The sequence below is a fragment of the Echeneis naucrates genome, chromosome 14 (genome assembly GCF_900963305.1).
Source record: "Echeneis naucrates chromosome 14, fEcheNa1.1, whole genome shotgun sequence".
NCBI lineage: Eukaryota > Metazoa > Chordata > Actinopteri > Carangiformes > Echeneidae > Echeneis > Echeneis naucrates.
Genome location: NC_042524.1, coordinates 5,853,076 through 5,864,516, shown reverse-complemented (window position 1 = coordinate 5,864,516; position 11,441 = coordinate 5,853,076). Strand labels below are relative to the sequence as shown.

At 41.6% G+C, this 11,441-nt stretch overlaps 2 protein-coding genes across 2 annotated transcripts; one reads left to right on the top strand and one right to left on the bottom strand.

The window, feature by feature from the left end:
- The first annotated feature begins 9 nt into the window (after positions 1–9).
- On the top strand, positions 10–5,774 carry LOC115054171 (calpain-2 catalytic subunit-like). Its single transcript, XM_029519234.1, has 22 exons — positions 10–121; positions 197–462; positions 561–648; positions 768–883; positions 990–1,123; positions 1,208–1,400; positions 1,483–1,557; positions 1,690–1,775; positions 1,953–2,024; positions 2,518–2,675; positions 2,844–3,001; positions 3,177–3,188; positions 3,309–3,511; positions 3,853–3,940; positions 4,081–4,155; positions 4,249–4,306; positions 4,399–4,454; positions 4,563–4,631; positions 4,816–4,894; positions 4,971–5,084; positions 5,280–5,332; positions 5,654–5,774. The coding sequence occupies exons 2-22, from the start codon at positions 223–225 to the stop codon at positions 5,678–5,680; spliced, it is 2,154 nt and encodes a 717-aa protein (XP_029375094.1). The 5' UTR covers positions 10–121; positions 197–222; the 3' UTR covers positions 5,681–5,774.
- A 61-nt stretch (positions 5,775–5,835) lies between these two features.
- Positions 5,836–10,097, bottom strand: nsrp1 (nuclear speckle splicing regulatory protein 1). Its single transcript, XM_029519235.1, has 7 exons — positions 10,072–10,097; positions 8,909–8,999; positions 8,705–8,761; positions 8,485–8,613; positions 8,156–8,363; positions 7,704–7,806; positions 5,836–7,611 (listed from the first exon to the last, which is right to left on the bottom strand). Exons 1-7 carry the CDS (start codon positions 10,089–10,091, stop codon positions 6,786–6,788), a joined length of 1,434 nt encoding a protein of 477 aa, XP_029375095.1. The 5' UTR covers positions 10,092–10,097; the 3' UTR covers positions 5,836–6,785.
- Positions 10,098–11,441: the final 1,344 nt, after the last annotated feature.

The window sequence follows — 11,441 nt, the reverse complement described above, 5'->3', positions numbered from 1 at the left end:
CGGGTCTGACTCCAGTCTTGCATAACTCAGTGTGAATATAAGTCAGACTGCACAGACCCAACTTGGCCACTCAGTGATTCCTTAAGCAGTGAAGCAGCAGTTGGTTACAAACAGCTCTCAGGTAATTATCTCCACCTGAGGAACATTTAGCATTTGTTGCTTATTTTCTGATGTTGTTTTTCTCTTTGTTTCTCAGAGTCTCCCTGAAGCCTCTTATTCATCATGTCTGATTCTGTAACCTGCACCTCCATCATCAACCTGCGTTACCAAGATGGCAGCGAGGGGAGTCCCTCCAACCCCGCCAGGTTTAAGTACCAAGACTATGCTCAGCTGAAGGACAACAGCCTCCGCAGGAAGAGGCTGTTTGTGGACAACACCTTCCCACCAGACAACCGCTCTCTGGGTGACCTGCCCAATCTGAGCCGCTGGCAGGAGGATGAAGTGGAATGGCTCCGTCCAGCTGTAAAATACTCAGTTCTGACGTGCAACTTTTTTGTCATGCGTTTTTTTACATGCTTGTCTGAATTTGCCTTATTTCATTTGTTTTTTTTTTTGTGAAGGAAATCTTGAAGAGACAGAACAACAGAGATGAGCCGACCTTCTGTATGAAGGGAGCCTCACGTTTTGACTTCAGTCAAGGCATGGTTGGTAAGCAAAGAATTCTTGCATTCAGCTGATGACAACAAGAAATGAATATCTCGCATGGCTGAAAATTTCATTTTAGTGTGGCAGTGCTTGAGAAAACTATTTGTTTCTGACCTCGCCAGGTAACTGCTGGTTTCTGGCTGCAATTTCCTCTCTAACTTTCCAAAAGCACCTGATGGCGCAGGTCGTGCCGATGGACCAGTCTTTCAAGAACTACGCAGGAATATTTCACTTCAGGGTAAAGACTTCAAGAGGCATTCAGCCGTACATCCTTCAGAGTTATCTGCCCGGCACGTTGTGCTCATCAACAAACTCGTAACTCTCACCTGCTCTTTCTGTGTCAGTTCTGGAGGTTTGGGAGGTGGGTGGAAGTTGTCATTGATGACCATCTGCCCACAATAAACAACCAGTTGCTGTCTGTTCGCTCCAAAGGAGGAAATGAGTTCTGGGTTCCCCTGCTGGAGAAGGCTTATGCCAAGTAAGTTAAGAAGTTATCTTTTGTGCCACAAATGCCACAAATAAGATTCAACCCACTGGATAGCAAACATCTTTTTTCCTTCAGAGTGTGCGGTTCATATGCAGACATGAACGCCGGCCTGCCGTCAGAGGCCTGCAAGGATTTCAGCGGAGGCGTAAACATGACTTACGAACTTGGGGAAGCACACACGGCGGGCCATGATGAGAAACTGTGGCTCCAACTGAGCAGAGCCACCGGGTGCAAGTCCATGATTTGCTGTGGAACTGCCCCAAAAGGGGTAGGAACCAAGTTCATTCAGGAAAATTAGAACAAAGTAAAAAAGAAAGATTGGGGTGCTTTAATGGTTTTGTTCATTTCAGGGCGAGCTGGTGAACACTGTGGCCCACACTGGGTTGGTGGATGCTCACGCCTATTCTGTTACGGCTGTCACTGAGGTAAAGCGTGGTGCTTCTAGTGATGCGATCATGTTTTGCAGTTGGGTTGAGTTAAAGATTTGTCAGTATTAATTTGGTCTCATGTGAAGTCACTGTTACGATCAGTGCATGACTCTCAGCTCTTCATTTCAGGTTGAATATTATGGCTCCAAAGAGCAGCTTGTGCGAATCATGAACCCTTGGGGCAAAACAGAGTGGAACGGAAAGTGGAGTGACAAGTAAATGAATCCATCACACATCCACTCATGTAACTGACAAAACGAGTAAACAGCATTCCTTTCCTCTACTACTCAAGACTAATTATATTTCTGTGAAGAACATTAGCCAAGAGCTGATTCAGTTCACTTCTGACGTGTCTGATTCTGTCATCAATTTATTTTCCCTTTTGCACTCAGGTCAGATGTTTGGGAGAGAGTGAGACAAGAAGATCGAGAAAAGTGTTTTGATCGCGACGATGGAGAGTTTTGGTAAAATTACTGATTTAAAAGTATACAATTAAGTTTTCCTGTACGTTAACACAGTTGTATTTACTATCAACGTTTCCCACCAAAACTGGGTGGGAACAAATTTAATGAATGGAAGTCATTCATTCATTCATCTTCTACCGATTATCTGTTCCTGGGTCGCCAATCCCAGCTCACATTGGCCCAGAGAAGGGCTCACCCTGGACAGGTCACCAGTCCATCACAGGGCCAACACACAGAGACAGACAGAGACCAACAACCACTCACACTCAGACCTACAGACAGTTTAGAGTCACCAGGAAACCCATGCAGGCACAGGGGGGAACATGTAAACTCCACACAGCACGGCTCCAGGCCGTGAACCAATTTCAGATTTCTTGGAAACATTTCAAAATCAATATTGTTTCCTTCCATCATCACCAGTTTGTAATTTGCATGATTCTTTGTGTGTTACCACCATTGACTGACTATCACTGCGCTCGTCTTTGTCTCCCAGGATGGCGTTGGAGGACTTCTGCCACTATTTCAACATGGTGTCCATCTGCTGTGAGAACCCCAACTTCATTGATGGTGACCTTAACTGCCAGTGGCAAGTTATGATTTATGACGGCAGCTGGGTGGCCGGAGCCTCTGCAGGCGGCAACTTGTCTTACTGTGAGTCCAGTTCATTCTGTTACCTTTTACCAACAAACACAAGGAATTACATATGTAGGATATATTATATATGTGTGTGTTTGTGTGTGTGTGTGTGTGCAAAAAACCCAAAGCAAAACTGTCCTTCAGAGAGTCTCCAACAGTGCTACTATTGTTTATTATTTGCAGCCACTTTCGCTACAAATCCTCAGTATCGCATCCAGGTGTCAATCATTGACAGGAAGGAGCAAGACGACAAAAATATCCTGCTTTCTCTGATGCAGAAACCGCAGCATGACAATCGCAAGCAGAGGCGTTCCCACCCCATCGGACTAACCGTCTTTAAGGTCTGCATTCGGAAATTTTGCACGCCATATCAGATAGTGATTAAATAATACAAAACATTTCAGCAAGTGTGAAGCTGATTAAACACAGAAGGCAAGGGAAAAGATGTAGAACAATTCCTGTGAAATTTCTGACTTGACAACAACATAATGACTCTCTGCTTCCTCTGTCACACAGGTTCCTGCAGGGGTGAGTACACAGAAGAGACAACATCACTCTCCAACTTTTCACACAAAACAATTCCGCACAAGAAATTTCACACAGAAGGAACAATTTCATCCGATTAAACAAGGTTCTTTATACTTCCAGACTCGAAAGGGAAGACTGGGATCCAGCTTCTTCAACAGAAACAGACCACTTAAATCCAGGCAGATGTACAGCTACAACAGGGATGTGATCGAGATGCACAGTCTGGAGCCGGGAGAGTATGTGGTCGTGCCCTCCACCGTGAGGCCCAACATGTCTGCAGAATTTGTTCTCAGTGTCTTCACCAAGTCTGAAGTCAAGATCAGGTAAAGATCCAAAAGAAGAACTACAGATGTAATGACTGACATGCTGAAATGGAAAAGAGTCAAAGTTTCGGGGCATTTTGGAGCTTTAGCAAACTGAAAAAACGTGTCCATTCTTCTGAGATGCAGATATCACCATGATTACTAATTCAATGCTAACAGCAAACAGAAAACAGAAAACATAAGCTGATATCAGTACTTCTTTTCCTTGCTATCATTAAAAAAATTATGTCAGCCGCCGCAGTTTATCAGCGTTGAAAATTTTGATTCATCAGCATTCAGAACTTGTTGCACATTTTCTTTTATGAGGTGACCATTATTAACACATTCCTCTCTGCGTCCAGTCCCCATGACCATGCCGACGATGATGACGATGACGACCATCACGATGATCATGATGACCAAGAAGATGAGAAACTGATTCTCCCTGAGGTATGAAATAGAAAACTGTAGTACCTAATTGTTGTGATGCTGAGAGAGCAGATGTTGTTTGGCGTGAGCTCCATGCCAACTCCAGGCCATCTTCAGACACACAGTTCGGTGATTAGCAGATGCTTTTTGTTTTCTTCTAGATCCCAACTGAGCCCACGGAAGAAGACACTGATCGTGATCCAACCCGTACCTTGTTCAACCGCTATGCTGATCAGGTGTGCTATTTTCACTTTATCTCTCCATTCATCCTTTTCTTCTTTCCCTGATGTCAGTAAATCAGTTGTTGGTGAATTTGTTTCTGTCGTCAGAACGGGCAGCTGAGTCCCACGCAGCTTCAGAGGCTCCTCAATGACAACTTCCCTCACGGTGAGGCGCTCTATGTCACATTCTGCACTTTAATTCATTCATCATGAATCATGAGTCTTACTTTGATTTTGTCCATGATCTACTGTCCACAGGGACCCGTTATGGCTTTGGTCTGGATACCTGTCGGAGCATGAGTGCCATGGTGGATGTATCCTTAAATATTCCTGCGTAATCATGCCAGATTCAAAATGGGGTTTGGATCAGGAGTGAAATTATTCCATCTGTTTTTTACATGATGTCCTTAATGTGCATCAAGACTGACCTAAGGATGACGATGACCTTCTCTGAATTCTCAGTTCTCTGGAAGAAGATTAACGAGTTCAAGGTAAAACCAATGTAGCCGCGATCGAGACACCTTTCAAGTCATGTCCCTTATTTTCAGGAGTTTCATCTACACAGGACACATCCGATAAACGTGTAGCTTGTTCTTTTCCAATGTGCAAATATCATGAAAAAGAGCACATTATCGCTGCTCTTAGTGTTTAAGTATAGATTCATCTTTTCTTCAGAAAATCTTCCATCGTGCTGACTTGAATGAGAATGGGACCCTGTCTGACTATGAGCTGGAGAGAGCAATTCAATCTGCAGGTAACGCATTCACACATACCTTTATTCCAATAGAAGGAAGGGAGCTATACTCACGACTGTAATTTCTCTCGACCAGGGATGAATGTGAGCAATGGCTTGGTGATGCTGATGATGTTTCGCTATTCGGGCTTCTCAACCACGACTCTGGAGAACTTCATCGTTCTCATGTTCCATCTGGAGAAAACAACAAGTGGGTGACACTGAAACCTACCGTCAGAGCCACATAGCAGTTTGACAAATTGGGCTTTTATCAGAATGTAGAATATTAAAGATAAACACTACAGCACAATATTATAGATCCTTGAGTGTCTCTCCCTCTTAAAATAGATGTTTAAGGTGCGTTGAATAAAAAAATAACCAAAGTTTTTTGCTCTTCCAACTACAGAGCTTTTCGAGGAAAAATCAACCAATGGAGTCATCCACCTGACCTGGGATGAGGCAAGTCTATTTACACTTAATCCCTACATATCCATACTACTGCTGGGAAAGTAGCAACACTCCTATAAAGTGTATTTTAATTGAAACAGTCCAAAAAAATTAACTGGTGAAAGAACTGCTATCGAATTGGTCACGATGTGGCTAGTTTACTTTACATGTTATCATGTAACAATACACAAAATAGACATTAAATAAATGTTGAGGGGAAAAAGTAACATTTCTTTTTGAAGCAGCAAAAAAGTAGTGACCTGCCAGTTCCATGAAAAAGTAAGTCAGTGAATTCTTCAACAATTGTACAGATGAACTTTCTTCTTTTTTCAGTGGTCCAGTGCCTCCCTGTACAAATAAAACTAAACTGGCACAAGCTCAAGAGACGCACGGAAGATTCCTGCAATCTGACATTGCTCTCCTGCTCAAAACCAGTAAAGCAGTAACATGTTTGATTAAATGATCCATGTGAAATAAAGTGTTCACAATTAAATGGTAAAATTGTCATTAATGTACACATTTTAACATCAAACTGCACATGACAGCAGAACAAACATAATGCAATACAACAGAAGAAGCTGTGGATCGGAAATGATTTTAATAATTAGTCAGATTACATGAGAAACATACTAAATCTGAACAGAAGTAAACACAACATCAAACCTTCAATTGGAAGGATTTCACACTTATCCATCCAATTAATCAATAACACAATATTTCCTATTTATACACTCATCCCTGCATGTGATGTTACAGGATGCTCTTTCTCCAAAGTCATATTTACAAGTCAGTATACTTAATGCAAAGTAATAAATGAATATAGTCGTATACAGCCACCCTAAAATCTTTTTCAAGTTATCAAAGGCCATTGGCAAAGTTGGCAAGAGCCTGTTGTTTTCTTGTCATCAAATCCTACAAAAAGCCAAAAACTGACAGAGAGTTGATCCCACTAACATGATCCATCTGTGTATCATTTGTATTCCTTCCATTTGTTGTTATCTGTGGCTTAAAATACGCGTCACTGAGCGACACTTTCATTACAATAAACATGGGCACTGTAGTTGATCTTGATTTAGTTTCACATACGCTGCTCTACTGATGTAAATACGGTGTTAATCTGCAGATTAAAGCATGGTGTCCAACGCATGCAATATTTACTCCTTTGAGGAACATTTGCTAAAAAACTACAATGCCCAACTGTTGGAAGAAATTCCTTGAGCCTTGCAAAGAAAAAAACTTTCAAAATGACAATACATTTTCTGAGAGAACCAGTGGGATTGAGTGGAAGAGCAGGGGGAATCAGGTTATAATAGACAGAAAGGAAACTTATTCTTTTCTTTTTAATCTATTTGTTTAAGAGACAAAAATGAAAATGATACAGTGGTATTACCCTATTTTCTTAGTTGGGATTAGGGTTATGTGCAGTTCAGGCATGTTTGCATTGTATTTGTGTGCTGGGCAGCTCTCAGTCCTCCTCCTTCTCGATATAGCTCTTACAGGCCGAGCGAGCCATCTGTCTGGCCATGTACCTCTCTCTCGCTGAGCTCACAGTCTGATCTGTGCTGCGCTTTGCAAACTTGTTAACCTTTTCCTCTGTTTCGCCTTTCTCTTCGCCTTTCTCTTCGCCTTCTTCTCTTTGCTTCCTCTCTGTTCCAGCTTCTTCCTTCTTTTCTGGGTCTTTTTCTTCCCTCCTCGATGTTCTCTCCTTTTCTGCTTCCTTTTTTCTTTCCTTCTCTTCTTCCCTATCTTTATCCTTCCGCTGGTCCTCACCTGAATTCCTCCTCTTGTCTCTGTCCCCATTCTTCTCCCTCTCCCTGTCTCTTGGGCTCTTCTCCCTCTTCCCATGCCTGTTTTCCCTTTCTGTATCCCCTCTGCCTCTAGCTCTGTCATCATCCCTGCCTCGGTCTCTGTCTTTCCTTCTGTCCCTGTCATCTCTTCTTCCTCCATGCCTTTCATCCCTTTCCCTTATCCTGTCTCTGTCTCTCTCTCTGTCTCTGTCCCTGTCCCTCCCTCTGTCTCTATCTCTGTCTCCATCCCTGTGGCCCTTCCTATGTCTGTCTTTCTCTCTTGCTCTTTCTTTCTCCTTCTCTTCTCCACTCCCTGATGAAGGCGACCTCTGTCTGTACTGGCGTTTTGAGTGTGCAGAGCTTGTCCCACTCTTGTTAAACCCAGGCTTCTGTTCGTGCCCCTCCTCGCTGTCACTGCATGAACTCGGGATGTTGTCATGGGACGTAGGTGAAGCAACAGGGGAAGTCCTCTCTGTCTCTTTTGAAGGCTTTGAAATTTGAGTTCTGCGGGAGAAGGAACAGTCACAACTAATCAGAGTCAGAAAAATGTTTATAATGTGTGTGTGCTTGTTGTAGTTATTGGCGCTAACACTGACTTATTTGCCAAGCGATCCGGAATGGCCTCCTCTCCTACAGTCTGGTTCAGCAGGTGTCTGTAGAAACCACTCAAGTCTTTTTGCTTCTTGACGTCCAAAGCAGCTACACAACAACAACACGTGATACAAAAAAATCATCGACACCGTTTAACAACAAGCAGTTTAGTTCCAGAACATCTTGAAGTCTCTATCTGTGCCATAATACTGTAATCTGATGATAACATTTGCTGAATGAATCAATTTATCTTCCACAATCTAATATTAGATTAATAAAACATTTGAAAGACTGTGAGGCTTTTTTCAGACTGACAGGAGAAATAGTTTGTACAATATTCAGGTTGCTAAAGGATTATGAGAAGTTTTCCTTTTGAAAATAACATTTTAAATAGATACTGATAGGCAATACAATCTCATCTGCAAGCAGGCAAAAATAGGTGTTAATTAAGTCCAACCTTCTATCTCTGCCTCTCTTCTTTCTCTTTCCTGCTCCTCCTTCTGCTCCTGCAGCTTTTGCCTGTAGGCGGAGGTAACGTAAGCCTCTTTATCAGCAAACTTCTCTCCCTCTGCTTCTCTTTCCTTCTGGATCTTCCTCTCTTCCCTTCGTTCTTGCTCTTTCTTTCGGTCTTCCACTGCTTTCATTAACTGGTGGATATATTTTGGCTGTTGTAAAGAGGAGCAGACAAGAAAGTAATGAAATTAAGCAGCAGTGCACGGTAGCCATTACATCACTCTGAACTCTGGAAAACGCAGATACACAAGAATCCAACATAAATGAGATTACCCTTTTGTCAGTGCCTCCCAGAACTTTTTTGTTGTTCTCAGTTCTCTGTTTTTGAATGTCATCGTACACAGCATCATAGTCGTATACAGTACTGTCCTGTTCCAGCGCCTTCTGCATCTCCAAACGAGTCTTTGGGGAAGAGACAGAAATACAAGACCTGAGGAATGGAATGAAATGTAGGATGGTTTATAGCATTAAGTTGTGTAATTCCTGCTCTCACCTGCTTCATCATCTTCTTTTTGATGGCTTCTTTCTTCAGACTCTCCCCAACCGATGTCTGAGGAACAAAACATAAAAAAAAATCGTAAGTCTTCTAAAATGTCAGCAATTACTTTGATTCCATCCTTTTTCAAATGATTTGCAGTGATTGGTTGGTATGGCTTATTTTGTGCTGCCTTCAAAGCAAATCCACAAGATTACCCACCTCTTCATCTGAGTCATCCCCGAACACTGAGGGTTTCTGTAGAGCTGCTGTCTTTAACGCTCCTTTCTTCTGAGGCAAGATCAGCCCATATCTGTGCATAAACACAAAACAAGGCTTCTTAAGCACTGTCCCATTGAAGTCATTTTTACACACACTTCACATCAACAAAGAATGGGCTGTATTTCTGACCATTTTCTGGTGGTGTGTCTAAAATCAACACTGACACCATGAATCCTTGGACAAAACCTGCCTTGGGTCAACAACCCAAGGTTTTGTTGGATGATGTAATGTTTTCTTGGTACACTTTAGCCCCTAGTCATCACCCTGGCCTTAGTTTACCATCTTTCAATATCTAAATCCAACATGAACATGGATTGTGTCAAAGACTAAAAGTTGTCTCAAACTGGCTAAATGACCGTGGCACTAGGTGCAGTGCAGCTGAATGGCCTCCCCAGTATTTATATCTGAATCATGGAGTGAGTGGGATGAGACAGAACTGGCAGTGTGAATGTGCAGAAAATATCTGATGCAGTGTCAACTGCTCAGATTCAGATAAATATTCCTGAGATATGTGGAAAACCACATATAAAATCTGGGACTGTTTTCAGAGCAAAGGGAAGCCCCACCTTCTGTTAGCATGGTGTTCCTGAAAAAGAGCTCAGTCTGGTTGAATTCATTTTCTAGTTTAATACTGCGGTTCAAATGGATGTTAGATTGCATAGATTGCAATATGTAAAACTGGGCTAGAATCAGAGGAATATAGCGGAAATTTGCTGAAACTTGAAAGATGAATGACATTTCGAATAGCCTAACATTGCCGAGTTAAAAGTTTTTCTTAGCCCATCCTCACTGATCGTCCTTGACAAAGAAAACCACTGAAAGGAAATAAATGCGGGAAGATGAAGCTACCAAGTATATGGAGTAAAAAGAGAAAATTTCAAGTGTTATACCTAAATATGAGTGACCCTGACATGTCGTACACAAGCTGCAGGCAGCGGTGCTCCCTCTATTTATTTTATCAGCAGACCTGAAGGGAATCACCAGGATTGTTACCGCAAACTCACGTCTTCATTAAAACTGTAGCTGAAACCTTAACCAAATAAAACAGCTGTTTATTGTTGATCACACAGTATCGTAATAGCGTTAGCATGTTTGCTACTTACTGCTTTGTAGGGACCGCCATCTTTCTTTCCTGACTGTGACGTAGAACGGCAGATTCGTCACTTCTTTTTAAAATCAGTCACATGACGAGTTCAGATATGTCGTGTTTCAGCAGCCACACAAATAGATCACAATCCCATATCTCAAAGTCATGACCCATTTTTACAATCTTGGCTCTCACGTCTGCTCCATCTCGCTGAATTTTCAGTTTTAAACTTTAAAGCGAATGTGCGGACTTTAATTGACAGATAGCAGCCGTCGATCTGGATTCGTCATGGGAGTTATCGTTGATCTGTGCAATATTTGGATCTATGAAATGAAAAAAAATAACTCATTTAAATACAAAAGGCATTGAATAACAGATCTCAAATGTAAACATTTTCTAGTGTTTGAGGCATTCCCTTTTTTTGTAGCCTAGTTTACCACAAGATGGCGACATACCACAAAATGTCACTGTCTTCCCGACATAAAATGGATGTATAATAAAATTATATAATGTATAATACAACATTCTCACTTATTACAGAGATGGCTGGAGTCTGCACACAGAGTAAGCTTATAAATCAAGAGAATTTAAAGTTTAATGTTTGTAGAGGTACAGATAATATCAAACATTAAATATCAATCTCAAACGTTGGATTCGATAATTGAATTCAACAGGATACAAATGAAATATGCTGGGTTAAGAATGGTGTGAATATACATGGATTGGTTAGGGTTAGGGTTATGGATGGAAATAAGAAACTTAAACAATTGCTCTTGTGTTTTATTTTCTCAGGTATTTTGTCATTTTTGTTTCCATTGGCCTTTCTGTTGTGCATCAGTGGTAGGGCATTTCTCAAATCAGATCAGAAAGCACATGGCTCACCTGTGATTAACACTACAGCTTTGAATTCCTGCTGCCTCCTCTGAGTGACTCTAAATCCAAAGACTATTATCTCTGTCATAATCTCCATCTCATCTCCTCTCTGGCCTCGCTGCTAATCCCTTTGGCACAAACAGAACAACCAAAGCTCTACAAATGAGAGTTTGGAGTGGTGCTATATTGGGAAATAGAGCAATTAATAGATAGTCAGATGAACTGAGATGATGTGACAGAAACTACAACTTTAAAATGAGGAACTAAATAGATACCATTTTGGTATTAATAACTGAGAGGAATTTTGCTTATCTCTGTTCAGTGACAAAACTACCTTACAGACAACTACAAGACAATAAAGTGATTGATTTTAATTTTCACACTCTGTTTTTGCCTTACTCTAGGCCTCTCAATCTTTCCTCACATCTGTGATTCTTTGCATTTCTGTTTGATCTCCATTATGTTGTTTGCAGTCAGAGGACAAGGAAAAATAAGCCAGGTTGTGCAAGCTCC

Bases quoted from the DNA above. Each gene is read 5' to 3' on its own strand.
- LOC115054171 (XM_029519234.1), top strand. From the start codon at position 223: ATGTCTGATTCTGTAACCTGCACCTCCATCATCAACCTGCGTTACCAA. The intron at 463-560 runs GTAAAATACTCA...TTTTTTGTGAAG, and splicing joins TGGAATGGCTCCGTCCAGCT to GAAATCTTGAAGAGACAGAA. The intron at 3,512-3,852 runs GTAAAGATCCAA...CTCTGCGTCCAG, and splicing joins AAGTCTGAAGTCAAGATCAG to TCCCCATGACCATGCCGACG.
- nsrp1 (XM_029519235.1), bottom strand. From the start codon at position 10,091: ATGGCGGTCCCTACAAAGCA. The intron at 9,000-10,071 runs GTAAGTAGCAAA...GTTTATGCACAG, and splicing joins ATGGCGGTCCCTACAAAGCA to ATATGGGCTGATCTTGCCTC. The intron at 8,762-8,908 runs GTGGGTAATCTT...TTTGTTCCTCAG, and splicing joins GGGATGACTCAGATGAAGAG to ACATCGGTTGGGGAGAGTCT.